Genomic DNA, 16,247 nt, shown 5'->3' with positions numbered 1-16,247 from the left:
ATGCATTTGCATTCTAGGGATAAGGAAAAGTGAATGGAAAAAAAATACTTCTCTAGCTCTTCTTAGACAGTCCACCGCTTGTTGCACTTGTGCTTGTATTTGACAGGCACTGTTGCTCTCTACACATTCGCTGTAACTTTTCCAAACATGTTGCGTAGAAAAGTGGGCTCTCTGGATTTGTGGAGAGGGGGGGGGGGGGGGTGTTTCCCTGTGGGTGGGCAGGCTTGCACTGATAGTGGGAGGGAACAGGGAGGGGAAAGGGAGGGTCCAGGGCAAAAGAGGGCTGGAGAGGAAAAAAGCTGCTGGCTCTAGTTTTGACTGGAGGGTTTCTCTGGGAAGTGTGGCATTCGTGTCCCGGCGCTCATGTGGTAACTTCCAGACCTGCTCTGCTTTCCCTGAACACTGGCCCACACCCAGGGATAGAACAAGAGGGGGAGAGAGAGAGAAATAAGGAAAGAAACGCAGAGTGCATGTTTGTTTGAAAGAGAAAGCTTGAGGAGCAGTGAAAAGTGAAGACGACCAGAGAAGGTTAGACGTGAAGAGAGGGTGATATCAGGTGTTAAGAACTTTCAAAAGACAGAGAAAACAAATATAATTTTTTGGCAAACTTCACTTGTGTGTGTTTGTGAATATTACAACTCTAATTCTTAAAAGTAACTGAGAAGGAACCATGGAAGTCATTGAAAGCTCAAGTGTTCACCTGGAGCAGCAAACCCTCACTGAGATCTCCGACGACGAGGTCAACCTGCCACCTTCTGATGACGAAGACGAAGCCGCTGTCAGAAAGGAGCAGTTGACCCTCGGCACTGAAGGGGATGCTGAAGAAGAGAAAGACGACAAAATGGACTCCCAGGTGAACGGGGTGATGGTTCTGGCCCTTTTGGACAAAATCATTGGTGCGGTGGACCAGATCCAGCAGACCCAGAGTGGGCTTGAGGCGAGACAGCAAGAGATGGAACGCTCTGTCACGGGCATCCAGGGCGAGCTTACCAAGCTGGCCAAGAGCCACAGCACGACTTCCAACAGTGTCAACAAGATGTTGGAAAAGGTGCGCAAAGTGAGCGTCAACGTCAAGACGGTTCGAGCCAACCTGGAGAAGCAGGGAGGTCAGATCAAGAAGCTGGAGAGCAACGAGAACGAGCTGCTGAAGAGGCGCAACTTCAAAGTCATGATTTATCAGGTGAGGGTTTGCGGAAGTAGTGGAAGTGGTTGTGGTGGTGGGGTTAGTGTGTGGATGTGTGTCTGAGTGCACACACGCATACAGGTGTGTATTGGGGAATATAAGCATGCCCATTTGACAATGACAAAACACTATCATGGTGCTGGGGGGTGGGGCGGGGCACAGGAAAGAAAGTGGTCTTATTGAAGATGCTAATATTATTCATTGTTCAAAATGTAGACACAAACACCTCTTGGCTCTCAGTGAAAACAGAGGAGTTTGGGGAGTGGCTCCCGTCAAGGTATTGCTTGGCTCTTACCCAACTGACAGCCTGTGCTATCAAACTGGTCCAGGAAAAATACATGCCACTTAAACTGACACTTAACACTTTGATGTTTTTAACTTCTGTTTGTCTTCATGGTATAATTTAACTTATTTTGTATAACTTGTAGATCTATAATAATTTGTACAAACAGTATAAATATACTTCTTAAATTCACACAATATATACAGCATTTATATACTGTACTTATTTAGAAGCTATTACTGTTAGAATACAGGAGTGTTTAAGTACACTGTAAATCAATGCAGGCACCACACCAGCCCCTTGTGCCACACCTAGTTGAACTGTAGCCAGTCCCATGTCCACTGCAGGGAACTTAGTCATACCTTTGATCCTATAGTACTCCATGCTGAGTTAAAAATACATAAGTCCACATGTGGACTCAGCTAACTTCTATAGGCATAAGGAATCCATAAAAAGGTCATCTAATTTTTCCTTAAAAAAAAAAAGTATGGAAAATACCCTGAGCAGCCTTAAAAGTGTGCTTTAAGATGTAGGGGTGGCTGTTCATATGGGGACGTGGAAGGGAAAGAGGAGGGAAAGACAGCGTAAAGGAGAGTTTGAATGGCAGATGTTTCATTTCAAAAGACAGTCTGTAGTTTTAGGGAGTTGGGGAGCCCTGCGCGGATCTTTTTTTAGCCTTGCTGTGGCGTAATGTGTAATAGCTTGCAGCTTTGCACAGTGGCGCGGGAACATTCAGAGTTTCCACCCCTGACTTAGGCATGGCTTACTAATGCAGCCCCCCTTCTCTCTTTTCCTCTCTTTCATTCTCTCTCTCTGTCTCTGTCTCTGTCTCTGTCTCTCTCTCTCTCTCTCTCTCTCTCTCTCTCTCTCTCTCTCTCTCTCTCTCTCTCTCTCTCTCTCTCTCTCTCTCTCTCTCTCTCTCTCTCTCTCTGTCTCTGTCTCTCTCTCTCCCTCTCTCTCCCTCTCTCTCTCTCTCTCTCTCTCTCTCTCTCTCTCTCTCTCTCTCCCTCTCCCTCTCCCTCTCCCTCTCCCTCTCCCTCTCCCTCTCTCTCTCTCTCTCTCTCTCTCTCTCTCTCTCTCTCTCTCTCTCACATAAAGTAATTCACTTTTCAGACACTAGTAACAAATGGTCACACATTATATGTATCCAGTAAACATGCACGCAAGCACACATACACACACACACACACACACATACACTTACACATGCAAGTTTAAATACAACAGCTACCTACCACACATTGCTCACTCACTCAAAAACAATATAGTATATTCAGAATACATATTATTGTCCCTCCCACCTTACCTCCATGTTCACACCCACAGTGTTCTAAATGGTGGCAGTCAGTCATCACTTTTAAGGGAGTGTGATAATTTGTTGATTGTAGTATCTCTCGATCTGAAACATCATAAATCAGTAGTTTAATTAAAAACAGATTAGATTGAAAAGCCAAAGTTCCATGTATTCCGAGTCAAATTCCCAATGAGCCAACATTTCAGGCCCTGAGGCAAGAGGAGAAATTCCCTATGAAATGCCTATCTCTCTAACTCAAAACATCAGCTTTGTTTAAATCTGCCAGTGATGACGTACCATCTTATTCATCTTAATTAAAAACACAAGCACAATGTTATCTGTTAAGTGAGGGCACTGTTTGTAGGCACCAAGGTCAAATTCTTTCAACATCTCAACTCAACTGTAGAAAATTCCACTGGCAGACCCCCTATGAACTGTCACACAGTTTTTGCTACATTGGGCAAATTTTGGACACATAAATACCTTCCTTTTCAAGAATGCCACTTGCATGGAAGGGAGTACAGCACTGGTGAAGTATTTATTGCTTCCCAGTTACCAGACAGTACCAGCTGTTGGTGGAAATCGTACCTTATTAACAAACACAGTCAAGAAGAGGAACTTTCAAATCTAAAATCCATGTCGTTGTCGTCAGGTTGTCAAATTAGTCAGATGGTGTTGCGGGCGTGGTTCTTGGAGTTTGTTTATGCATTCTAGCCAGTGGATGGCACTATGCGTACCAGTGGTACCACTGTTTGTGTGCTTCTTGGGTCAAAGTGACACAGAGAATGTTATAGGGAAACACAATCTCATACACAACATCAGGTGTGAAGCCGGTGTAAATTCCCATCAGACGAAAGTGAATGAAAGTATTTTCTGGTTTTTGTCTTTGTTCCAACATTCTGTCTGAATTTCCGTCTCCTTTAGAATGACTCAACTCTTTCTGAAGGATCTGTATTCTGAAAAGATAATCGGGCTCCTATCCATGTTATTAGAAAACACCTTTCCTCAGCCCTCCGCTGTTAGAAAAAACACATAGCAACTTACTGACATCCACTGTTGCATGGAGAATATACAGCTGGAGAGCTTTGTAGTCAGCAGGCTGTAGGGTGTTTATCTTCACTGAACAAGTGACTGTTGACCCGGCAGTCACCGCCCCATCTCTTCAGGAGGCCTTAGTTCTCCCCAGGTGTGGTACCCCTGAAGGCCCTACAGCCTCTGAATGTGCTGGAGGGAGTGGAATGCTGCCGTTACAATTAATCAAAAACGTTGAGGAAAAGTCAGTGGTGTGCTGCTGAGATAAGCTAATCAAGGGTTGGCTAAAATATGTTGCAGACCATTGGGAGGGTGAACATACTTTAAGCTCTGTCAGTAAATTAAGTGAGAGTAACATCTCCCTCACTTTGTTAACAGCAACAGCTGTCCTCCCATGGGTGTGTGTCTGTGTGTGTATTTCACCATGTCCTGTATGACACTTCTTAGTCCCTCTGATGTCAGGATAGTCATGGACAGCTGACAGTATGTCTGTGGGACTGTTGGCCCCTCTGAGGGAGGCCAGGAATTGGGCTTGTAGCACTTAGAGACCTGGAACTGGAATGTGGCAGCACCATGTGAGGGACAGAGAGAGAGAGAGTAAGCGAGAGAGAGATGGAGAGAGCGAGAGTGAGAGTGAGAGAGAGAGAGAGAGAGAGCGAGAGAGAGAGAGAGAGAGAGAGAGAGAGAGAGAGAGAGAGAGAGAGAGAGAGAGAGAGAGAGAGAGAGAGAGAGAGAGAGAGAGGAAACAAAGAGCGACAGAATGTGATAGTGCAGAGCAGTGTGCCAGATAGACATGGGGGGGGGGGGGGGAGGACTGAAGAAGAGGTCTATCCTCTTTGTACAGGCAGGGTATGAGGGTGTGGGGTTTGGTTGCACATATTTAGACAGCTGATTCATACCATCGGCATTTCTCCTGCTTTGCTGTACCTCTCCACCCCCACCCATTATACTCCTACCTCTGGTACCACTCTTCTACCTCCTTCTGGTACTGTACATCCTAATATGTTCCTCTCGTCAGACTCCCTTTAATGGAATTACTATAGTACCTGATGCTCCATCCTCCGTGAAACACCTGGCCCCTTCTCTCCCTGCCCCAAGCCACAGGGCCTCTGCCTATCCAATATCTTACCTCCTCCATCTCTCTGACACCCTGTCACACAAATGAACATCAGGCACACACTGTGTATGAATGTGCACACCAACACATTCTCACAAAAAATGTTTTATAAATGTTTCTTGACAAGGACTTTCAAGCAGCTATTTAATTGTATCCTTACCGACGCTTGCATACACACCAAATGAGTCATATGTAGTTGGGTTTTGCGTTCCTTTCCTTACTAAACTAGAACATTTCTCAATTCATAATGTGATTTTATCTTGATATACACAACCCAAATGATTGATTTGTATTGGGCATTCTGCCTGAGAACAGCACAAATCTAAAACCCACAATGTTGACAGTAAACTGTATGAAGAGCTAAATTAATTCAAGACTCTGAGGTCTAGAGGACCTTATATGGGCAAACTAGGAGGAATGCTCTGGTTCCTCCATCTCACTAAGAAGCCAGACTGTTGAACATTTAGTAAGCTACTAGTTTCTTCATAGAAATTTGGAGACAGTGAATAGCAAGCCTATCCTATCAGTTACATGTTTCCTTCATTTTATTTTAGGAAGGCCAAGGTCTCAGTTAAACAGGGGCCTATCATTCAATGCAAAAAACACTATACAAATATACAAATACAATGAATTTGTATAGCCTTTTTTACAAGCAATGTCACAGAGGGCTTCACATATGCTCATGTTCATCAGTATGTTACAATAAATAGCAAACAGACACATGGGAAAGATAAACAGCACTAAAATCAGGTACGCTACTCTGACAGCCATGTCATGAAGCATTTGTAAATAAATATTTTGCTGACTCAAAGTTGCTTACTTCTCCTTAAAAGCATTGGCCTAAAGAAAAATATTCAAATTGACGGGTAACATAACATAATCAAAGGCAAGTATAGGAGACTTCTGGTCTAGAGGCAACTACCCTTTCCATAGAAAGACAGAAAGAAAAAAAGAAAGAGAGAAGAGAGAGAGAGGGGCCAAGTTCTAAAAATAGGAAGTATTGCATACTTGTTTGATTGTGAGAAGGAAAAGCCCTTTAGAAGACCATGTTCCTGTTTGGTTCCTGTTTGGTTTGGATCATAGTGTCCATGATGGTCTTGTTGTCCAAGGAAATCCAAAGCTTTGTGGCTTGGCGCCCCTAACATTATAGTTGTGTTTTGTTTGAGTTGAAAAAAACAACACCTACTTTAGTTCAATGTAAGAACGAACAACAAACAGTATGTGATTCTGTTGTAACTGTGAGATGTTGGGTGGTTTACTAGGCTTTGACAGCAAGATGGCCAAGTTAGCTGAATATAGTAGTTAGGGCAGTACAGTACCTTACTTACAGACTGTTCTACAGTTATCACCATTAATGCTGTATAAAGTATATTTCTTAAATTTTTAATTGGGATACTTTATGTACAATGTTAATTGAGGACACTGTTATCAGAGGACAGATTGTTAGCAAGTGAGATTGGTAACTACAGCCCCAGTAGCTGCAGGACAAACACGGACCCAGCACAACCCTTCTGTGAGTCACAGCCCAAGGACTCCTCGCCTTGGCCACAAAAGATAGTAACAACATCATATGATTTTATATTTGATGTTCTTTTGGATGTTGTTTTTTAAGAACACAAGTTCTTTGTGAAAGCTCAAATAAGCTGTAATTTAACTTAATGCCATGCATTGGACATGCCATGGTGACTCATCATAAGTTTGAGCACTTCATAATGTAATTAAGGACATAGTAAGATAAAGTGCAGTTTTATTAAAAACTGACACTTTATTGTGTATGTCTGTAGAATATCTACTGTTCTCCTGGTAAGGTTTTGGGATATAGAGTTGCAGGATCCAAATATTTAACTGCAATAAAATCTAAACTGAAACTTCTATTTATGCAAAAAATTATTTATGCCTGTACTACCTTTTACTAAACTCTGATATACCAATTTAAACTTAGATGCTGTGTCTTAGCTACACAAAGGAAGAAAGGTGCTGTGTTAGAGGAAGAAGCCACTTCTCTACAAGGATCATAAATCTCCCTATAAACACAAATCTCCCTCAGTTGTTATTGGAAAGAGTAACACAGGGCAGCCATGGCAACGGCCACTGTCATCCCACTCTGAGTCCCTATTAGCCAAGCGTGCGGAATTGTACATAAACTGTGGCTGGGGAAAGAGAATGGAGCCAGTAGTGCCAAGCTCTGGGTATCACATAATAATGTGTGCAGTTACTCTGCCAAAGACTGGCAAAGGTTTGAATTTGGACTGTTTTGAGAATAGAACATGAAATTACAGAGTACTTATATCACAGCTTTAAATGGACTACATACCAATTGAATATTATTCTGTACCCATAGAACTGAATGGCTGGCTTGGTCTCTCTATTAGCAGAAAGCCAAATTCTTGAAATGGGAATCTAATGGAAACCTCACAGATGTCAGAGGGATTACAGAGAATAATTAATGATAGGTTTCTGCATTTACTCATCACAGAGGCGTATGTGTGTACTTGTTTTTGTGAGTGTGTGTGTGCTCCTCTTCACGTGTGTGTGTGTGTGTTTATGCATGAATGTACATGTGTTTGATAGGAGCATGGACAAAAGTATGCAGAAAAACAACCTCCAGTTAGTCTTCATTACAATAGCATGCTGTATCTTGCAGTGTCAGCTGGAGTATGTGAAAACAGGTTAGAAACCAAGACAGGGTGCTTGACACAGAGCTGCTGGTATCCAAGGTAACTCTTTAGGAAGCCCTGGTTGCTCCAATGGCATGTATAGACTGGGTTGCTCTAATGCCATGGCAAGTGACAATGGAGTTTACTGTGTAAACATCATCAGGACATACCAGTACGAGTCTTGGGAAAGTGCACTGATGCAGCTCTCTTTCTACAAGTGTGCTCCCGATACAAGGGGAATGCAGTCAGGGAGTGTCCGTGCGGGGCAGTGAAAGGGCACCCATCCCAAAGAGGAGTGGGAGTGAGTAGGAACTCCTCCCAAAGGAAACAAGTAAAAAAAGAAAACTTCTCTCATCATGAAAGGAGCAAGGAGCAGTGCAAGTGCACTCCATCGCCGTGGAAGCTTCCTGCAGTTGGAGTTCTTCCTGGTGACCACCCTCAGTAATGAGAGAGTGAAGAGAAGAGATGGGATCTCTGGGTCTGCTCTCTGTTCCAGTGTTTGAACAGCAACAGCAGCAGGCCTGGTGATTCATCACTCTCTGTTCTCCCCAAAGGGACCTGCGGCATGCCATAACTTTATATAGCAAGATTTCTCTCTCTCGCTCTCTGTCCGTTAATCGCTCTCTCTCTCTCTTTCTTTCTCTCTCTCTCTGTCTCTCTTTCTATCTCTCTCTCTCTCCCTCTCTCCTTCTTTCTCTCCATGTGTCCTAGATTCATGATTAAAGGGCTAGGAAAATACAAAATGGAAAAAAGGAGCAGCCGTTTTCCCAAGAGTCCATCTGTATTTGCCCATCACAGTCTTTCCCATGTCTCTCACATGAGTCACACACACACTGGCCCCTTTCCACCCTTGACTGGGTATGGCAGCAGATACCTACAAATATATCACACTATCACTCAGTGCCCTCTTTGTAAAAGTTACTTTGCAAACTGATTTCACAGCTGAACCCTGAACTGTTATAGAGTAAATACAAAGCGGACCCAAGATCAGAATGTAGAAGTTAATATAACTTGCATTGTGGTGTGTTCCATTACAGGGTTTTGGGGATTACATTAATTCAAGGCCATCTAGCTTTTTGAGTTGTACAGTCAGGGAGTTTCTGTGGTGTGTGTGGTGCAATTCATTCTGACATGTCCAGTCGCTGGAGGATTCATTTTTCAAGTCCTATCTATTTGCTTTTTTTTGTATAAAAATAGAAGGCCTGAAAATAATGCTAAAGAAGGCAGTTATGTAAAATGCATGTTAACTACAATCCTTCAAAGCCTTTGAAGAATACAAATGTATTCCTTAGTGACTGTAATAAATGGCTTACTTCAAAGCTGCAAAAACAAACCCATTTGTTACAAATTACTTCTTCTCCATGTTGTCTTGGCATCCGATGTTATGTCATGAGGATTCCCCGGGTTTCCTCTCTGCAGTATATACTGGAAAATCCCCTTAGTGTGTGTATGTGTGTGTGTGTGTGTGTCTACGCCTCCAGCAGGAGTTCACAGGGTGGGTCTCGAACAGGAAAACAGAGAGGAAAGTGTTGGTGGTAGGAGAGAGAGGGATTCCTCTCTGACCTAGTGGAGACAGATGTGAAAGAGCTGTACACATGACCATGATGAGTGGCTGTACTGTGGGCAGGGGCGGAAAGCTTCCATGGTGCGCTGATCCTCAGCCTCCAACTTGAGGCCCCCGCCACGGTCAAATGAGGTCCCTTTGACACATGCCTGTTTGTAAATGTGAAATGACTTTTTCCCTTTAGGAGTGGAAAATCTGAGGTGAAGACTCATGGACAGTAAAAGGCTGTTAGTACGGTGGTCCTAATAGATGCAACACAGTGAGAAGGGTGCCGATAACCGTAACAGTAATTGTAATTTTCTGGATTTCTGTTTTCTGATGATGAACCTAAACAGAATGCTGTAATTTAATTAGGATTGTGTAGATTATCTCTATAATCACCACTATGGCTACCAATCTACCAAAACTACTACCGCTACTACGAATGTCAACTGCGGGACAAGCGCACTGCAAATACAAGGCCAAAAAAGCTGTTAGAAGCTGGAGAGAGGATAGTCTGATTTGTGCTGACTGCATGGGTCACCAGCCAGCTGATCTCAGCATGTGAGCCTTTTTGCCTACCCCCAAGCCCACTAGCCCAGAGCAACATAACAACGAAAATGACAAAACAGGAGAGCAAAATGTAACACAGAAACTATATTTGCTTGCCAGTGTCAGTGAAGTCAAATCTCATACTATAAAGCTAACTTGAAATAGGACAACTTAAAGGGAATGTTTAATTTCGCATGGCACTGTAGTGCATATAACTGGATATGGTGTAGGTATAGTGGGCACACACAGAATCGTAGTGGGTGGTGTAGGCACTCTGAGAGGGGAGTCTAGCACCACACTGTAAACACCTCTCAGACAGATGACTTTTCCACCAGCCATGACTCAGAGAACTAGTGAAGCACTCTCTCCATGACTAAGAGAAGGAACAGAGAGAGAAAGAGGAAGGGACTAAGTGAGGATCTAACAGGGGCGGAAGGAAAGAAAGAAAGACAATATATTACTTGATATAATCTGTATTTATTTATGAATTGTCTACTTTTCAAGGGGTCCTTAAGACCCAAAACGATGTTAAGTCTAAGCAAAGAGAAACAAAATGAAAACTAAGGATGCAAATAAAAAACAGAATGAAGTACAGAAAGGGAGAAAAACAAATTAAGTAAAACAAACTGCCCTCCAGCCAGAACATCTCAGAATACATAAAAGGGAGTTTCTCAGTGGTTGTGTTGCTATAGACAACAGAGGGGTGTTTGGGTTGCCTCTGTGTGTGTTGTGTGTGTGAGCGTGTAATTGTGTGTGTCAGTGTGACTGGAACGCAGCATTGACCAGTGGAATCTGCAGCAAAGGAGGGGAGGTCTGAAATAACTATGCACAGACCCCTACTAAGATATACACACACACAAACACACTCACTCACTCATTTGCTGGCTGTAAAGGGGAGGATAGACCTTCAGGCACACATACACACACACACTCCCACATATCTAATCAACACCAAGTAGGAGCGTTATGCGATTAAGGCCCTATTTCATAATGAAGCATAAATCATGGACTACTCCCAACACTCCAGCGCACATAACTTTGGTACAAAAGCGTTTTGCAATAGAGTGTCTCATTTGCAATTTCAAATGCTTGCAAATATAAGGCTTGAGCAAATTGTCCCAAAGCTTGAGCAAAAAACATTTAACTGTTAAGACACTTACTATTCACTCACCTCCAGTCTCCAGTGCTGAGCGTAACTAAAATCTACAATCTAAGCTTTCCATGGCCGGGTATGTTCAAGTTTACCTTCCTGTCTTTCAGTCTGTAGCCTCTTGGAGAACAATGTCCCATTAAAGTAGGAGGGGGTCAGGATATCATTCAACCCAAGGTGAATGCCTTTCTTCCTGTCAAACTCTTTTCCATATACACACTTTTCTCCATTACGCCAAGTCCCAAAGAAGGCCATAATGTGAGTGCAATAACCTTTGAGTTTCTTGTCTTTGAAGTGGTCTCCCAGGCAGATAGGAATGGTACAGCAGAAGACAGCTGGTTAGACAGAAGACAAGGAGAACATGTCACAATTTCAAATGAGTTGAGAAAATATAGGGAAGGCATACTGTCGCTCAGTGGTTAGAGTGTTTGACTGTAGATCACAAAGTCTCAGGTTCGAATCCCCCCCACTGTACATTGTGTTCGATAATACCATCTGATGAATGAACACAATACATTCTGGAGTTTGAGTATAGTTTAATGGAGGAGTTTGACGTCATTGTTAATAAATGGCTGGTCTGCATCTGCTGTGGAGAGTTGAGAGAAACAATACACATTCACAGCATAATGCATGTGTGCTGTATTTTTATATTTATCTATTGGCTGGAGACCCACATGACCTAGCACTGCTGTGGCTTACAATACTGCCGTGATGGAAACCCCAAAAAGTTTTCCATTAACAAGCCGGTGCATTGTACACTCCTGCGGAACACACGCACACGGGAAAGAGGGGCTTCCGAGGCAGGAATGTGAGGAGAGGGAGCGGGCCTGAAGAGAAGAGTACAGGGGGGCGGGAGGGAGGGAAAAAGGAAGGGCTGGAATGGAGGAAATGACAACAAAAGGGGACCAAAAGCATGTGTTTGTATGGTCCTGGAGCACTCGTCTGGCCTGGTCCGGTGTCAGGCAGTTTGAGGTGCTTTTTGTAGGGCAAATACATGTCACTTTGTTAATCAAGAATGGACAGGGACACCTTGTGTGAGTCAAACATGAGAAAACTCAACCTGGAGCTGAGTGATTTTTGTAACTACATAAAAGTTCTTATGTATGTAACTAAAATGGTGGAAGTGGAGGTAAGTTACATGGTAGGTAATGTTACATTAATGGAAGGTGTTGCCTCGACCTGTAATGAAAATGAAGGTAAATGTATCCCAATTACCTCTGTTCATTCAACCCAATGTAGTGCAAAGTATACTATAACCCCAAAAATACAAAATCATTTCATTTTTAAGTTTATATAGTTAAGTAAAAGAAGGCTATATAGGCATGTATATGTGTAACTCATTAAGTATTCCAACTGATACAGAATTGGGTAAAGAGTGAGATCTGAGGGCGTGTGTTGGCCTGCAGAACCGTGGGCTCACCTTGTTCCTGTCAGGAAAAGCCTGAAGGTCTCTCCTCCCCTTCAATGTTAGCCAGTGTGTGTGCATGTGTGTCTGTGTGTGTGTGTGTGCACACGCACGCGTGTGTGTGTGTGTCTGTGTGTTCAGGACAATGGAAGTGAGGAACATTACTCATCACCATGAGGAGCAGCTCTGAACAATATAGTCATTAAGGACTAAAACAAAGGTACTCTGATTGCTTTTGGCAATAGCAAGGGCGAGATGGGATCTGTTACAAAGCTTGGATACTGAAGGTTGTTCATTTTTCTCATGCCAGAGGGAGACACGACAGTGGAAAATGTAATGGTCTTGGAGATTGAGGAATGGAAATATGGAAACAGGAGAAGGAGGAGGTCGGCTGGGGGCTGTTTTGAGGCGGGGATCTGGGAGTGGGGAGGTGTGTTAGATCTCAGGGTTTAGGTGTGTCACACACTCACTGCAGAACTGATAGGGGTTTCCTCACAAACACATTAGCACATAGAAAAGCACACGCACACAAAACATGATCCTGGCTGTTATGCACTAACAAGTACATAAACATGTACCCATAGACACAGCTCCTGTTGTTTTACAAGTCCATGATGTCACACATGCTTCAAATTTTAAGTTATTGTTTCTGGCGATGCTCTCAAGATGCAACATTGAATTCTGTTTCTCAAGACTTTCTGCAGATAATATACAGAATAGCTGTGGGTATTTCTGAAAGCATTTTCAGGTGGTTTGACTAAATGTTTCTATGTTTCTGCTCTTGTCTTCAGGATGAAGTGAAGGTGCCCTCCAAAGTCAGTGTGTCCAAATCCATGAAGGTGCCCGAGTCTATAGGGGGCAGCAAAGGCAGCCAGCTAGAGCTGAAGGAAGTGGTGGAGGAACCAGGAGAGGAAGGAGGAGAAGAAGAGAAAGCCCATGTGGACCTCTCCTCTGATGAGGAAGAGGTGGAAATCGAGGAGACCATAGAAGAGTCACGTACTGAGCGTATCAAGCGGAGCAGCCTCCAGCGCGTGCAGACGCTCAAGACGGTCTTCTCCAAAGACAAGATGGACAAGACCAAGCAAAAGACAAAAGACAGCTTGGAGAAAACCAAACAGAAAACAAAGGAGAACCTAGAGAAAACCAAACAGAAAACAAAGGAGAACCTAGAGAAAACCAAGCAAAAGACCAAGGAGAACTTGGAGAAAACCAAGCAAAGGACCAAGGAGAACTTGGAGAAGACACGTCATAACATTGAAAAGAAGATGGGAAAGTTGGGAACGCGTATGAGCGTAAACCCTGAGCGCAAAGAGAAGATGAAGACCTCCCGGGAGAAGATGAAGAAGTCATTCACGCCCGACCACACCGTCTACGCTCGAGCCAACACCGCCGTCTACAAGGTGCCCCCATTTACCTTCCACGTCAAGAAGATCAGAGAGGGCGCGGTGGAGATCCAGGGGACTGAGATGGTGGAGGTCTCCCAGGAGGCCTTCAACGGGCTGGAGGGGGAGGTCGAGGAAGCAGGTATGGAGATGGAGATGATGAATGGAGGTGGGGAGGAGGAGGAGGAAGAAATGGAAGATGAAGAAGAGGATAATGAGGAGAAACTGCTGGACAACGAAGATTTGGAGTTGGAGTTGGCGCTGGAGCGAGAGCGGGAGCGGGAGCGGGAGCGGGAGCGGGACAGCGACTAGAGGGAGGATCTAGAAAGAGAAAAGGCTGAAAGAGTGAACACAGACCAATCCCAAATCATTTCTTTACTCCTACCAATGTAGATTAATATTGAAATTCAGAAGTTAGAAACCTATAGTATTTCTATATTGCTTATACTTGCCTCAGGCTTTGGGATGGGGCAAAGAAAAGATTTGGGATTGGCTGCTTAGTTTGAAGGCCCTAAAGAGAGGTTGATTGAGGAGGACTTTCAAGGGGTGCAGAAAGGAGGAGTAGAATTGTATGAGGGCTGAGTAAGATCTATTTTTTTTTGTGTGTGTGTGTGTGGGGGGGGGGGGGGGATCTGAACTCCAATGTCGCTCAAAAAAGAGATGAATGTGTGGCAGGTTGATTATAACACAATGTCCACGTCTGTGTATTACTGAAACACCTTTGTACTGGACATATGAATAAGAACTGCATCTGAATTTATTCATAGGTGCTGTATACTAACTCAATAAGTCTACATAAAGTACAGTTAATACATATGTCAATAAATGATTACAGTACTAAGTGAAACACACCATATACGTATTACAATTGCAGGGGAATACTGCAGTGTTCCTTTCTTATTTCAGACCCATTAACAGACACTGATAAGTGTTACACACAGTATGTCTTTATTCTTCTTTACTATCATTTTATGTAGAGTCACGGAGAATCTATTGTGAACTGTTAATGTTACTCACACTGTCATTTGTGGTGTGAATTGTTTATGAGAGCGCATGACATCACTTTTAGGTTGTGAGCAATGAAAGAATGTGAGAATATGTCACCAGGAATGTAATGTATGAGAAATAATGTCTTTATCGTTCTTCAAATGAAGGCTTCTTTAAACAGAAATATTATTCAGATAGTCTGTTGTGCTGTACAGTTTCTGTAGACACTAAATGTTTTGTCTTGGGAACCGAAAGCTATAAAAAGTTATCATTTCATAGAAAGGATTTCTCTCATTACAGCTTTGGTAGAATCAATGCGGACTACAGGCATTGTTAATGACAGTAGTCCACATTGTTTCAACCCGTTTTGGATACAATAATGATAATGATGATGATAAACATTTTGTCAATGAAAATGAATTAGAACAAAAACGTTATTAATTTTAACAAAAATTCTGTGTGCAACTGATCAGATTTTGTCATTTATCTGTCATTTACAAATTTTATTAAGAGTCTTCTCTGCAGTATTGTAGTAGCACCTAGTGGCAAATTTATGCATTACTGGAGTAATTAATTGTGGAGCACTGAATAGCGTTCCACTTTGCAAGCTGATCAAATCTTGTGTTATGATGTGATTACAGTGCTAATCCATTTAACGTTGCTGTGGCAGGTCTGTTTTGAACAACTGACTGGATTTTCTTGGAATAGCTTAACATGATATCACTTTTAAATGTTACAATATTTTGTTACATTTGTTCACCTGTTAATTGTAAAGTTAATAGCATGCCCACAGCCACTGATTATTCAAAGAATGTAATATACATTAAGAATAAGACCTATAATTAGGAACAGTGATCATATATTATTAAGAGCACATGAAATAGTTACTTTCATATTTTTTCCAAATCATGAAAGTCTAACCTCACTTTTCAGGTCCAACTGGTTGGATCAATTATTGTATCCAAAAGAGTTTGAGGGCCAACTGTGCTTAAGTAATTAAGCCTTGTTTCGTATGCATCTAAGTAAACAGGACCAGTTTAACCATCCAGACCTTTTATTCAGTACCTTTCATTGTTTATGTTGTATTTAATGTGAATCACTGCCATTGCACATACAGTTATATCAACGCCGCTGCTTTATATCTGTACCAGTGAACCTTTGCGCCTATCTTCAAACCTTTTGTGAAAGTAACTTCAGTAATTTCCTGCCTTATGCACCTAAGTATACGCTCAGATATCATAAATTGCCTTTTGTATGTTGCACCAAAATGCTTCAAGTTAGACACTGCCATATTGGCATAACCTCACACTTCATTTAATAAGGCGACCCCCTGTAAACACCAACACCAGCCATGGTAAATATTCAGCCAATGTATCACAGGTTCTTAGATGTATTTATTCATGAAAAGGGCTGTGTTCATTTAGTTACATATCAAGACCTTTGGATTGCATTGATAGTTTTCATTCAGCTTGGGGTATTTGGGTGTATTTTACAATGTAATGATCCCACCTCTCATGTAGGTGAGGACTATGCAGAGCTGGTGTGAGCCTAACCACTAATATTTTAATAAAAGCTATTTGATTCACAATTACCTTGTTTTCCTTGAAAGCAGAGAACGGATTTGAAGAATTTCCTTTCATTTATGACTGTCAGTATCTTTCT

At 42.5% G+C, this 16,247-nt stretch overlaps 1 protein-coding gene across 1 annotated transcript; it reads left to right on the top strand.

The window, feature by feature from the left end:
• The first annotated feature begins 348 nt into the window (after positions 1 to 348).
• Positions 349 to 16,173, top strand: cavin1b (caveolae associated protein 1b). The gene is made up of 2 exons (XM_067245390.1): positions 349 to 1,180; positions 13,008 to 16,173. Exons 1-2 carry the CDS (start codon positions 671 to 673, stop codon positions 13,908 to 13,910), a joined length of 1,413 nt encoding a protein of 470 aa, XP_067101491.1. The 5' UTR covers positions 349 to 670; the 3' UTR covers positions 13,911 to 16,173.
• The last annotated feature ends 74 nt before the right edge of the window (positions 16,174 to 16,247 follow it).

The sequence above is a fragment of the Osmerus mordax genome, chromosome 10 (assembly GCF_038355195.1).
Source record: "Osmerus mordax isolate fOsmMor3 chromosome 10, fOsmMor3.pri, whole genome shotgun sequence".
Lineage (NCBI taxonomy): Eukaryota > Metazoa > Chordata > Actinopteri > Osmeriformes > Osmeridae > Osmerus > Osmerus mordax.
Note: the sequence above shows the minus strand (reverse complement) of the source record. Positions and strands in the feature narration are given on the sequence as shown.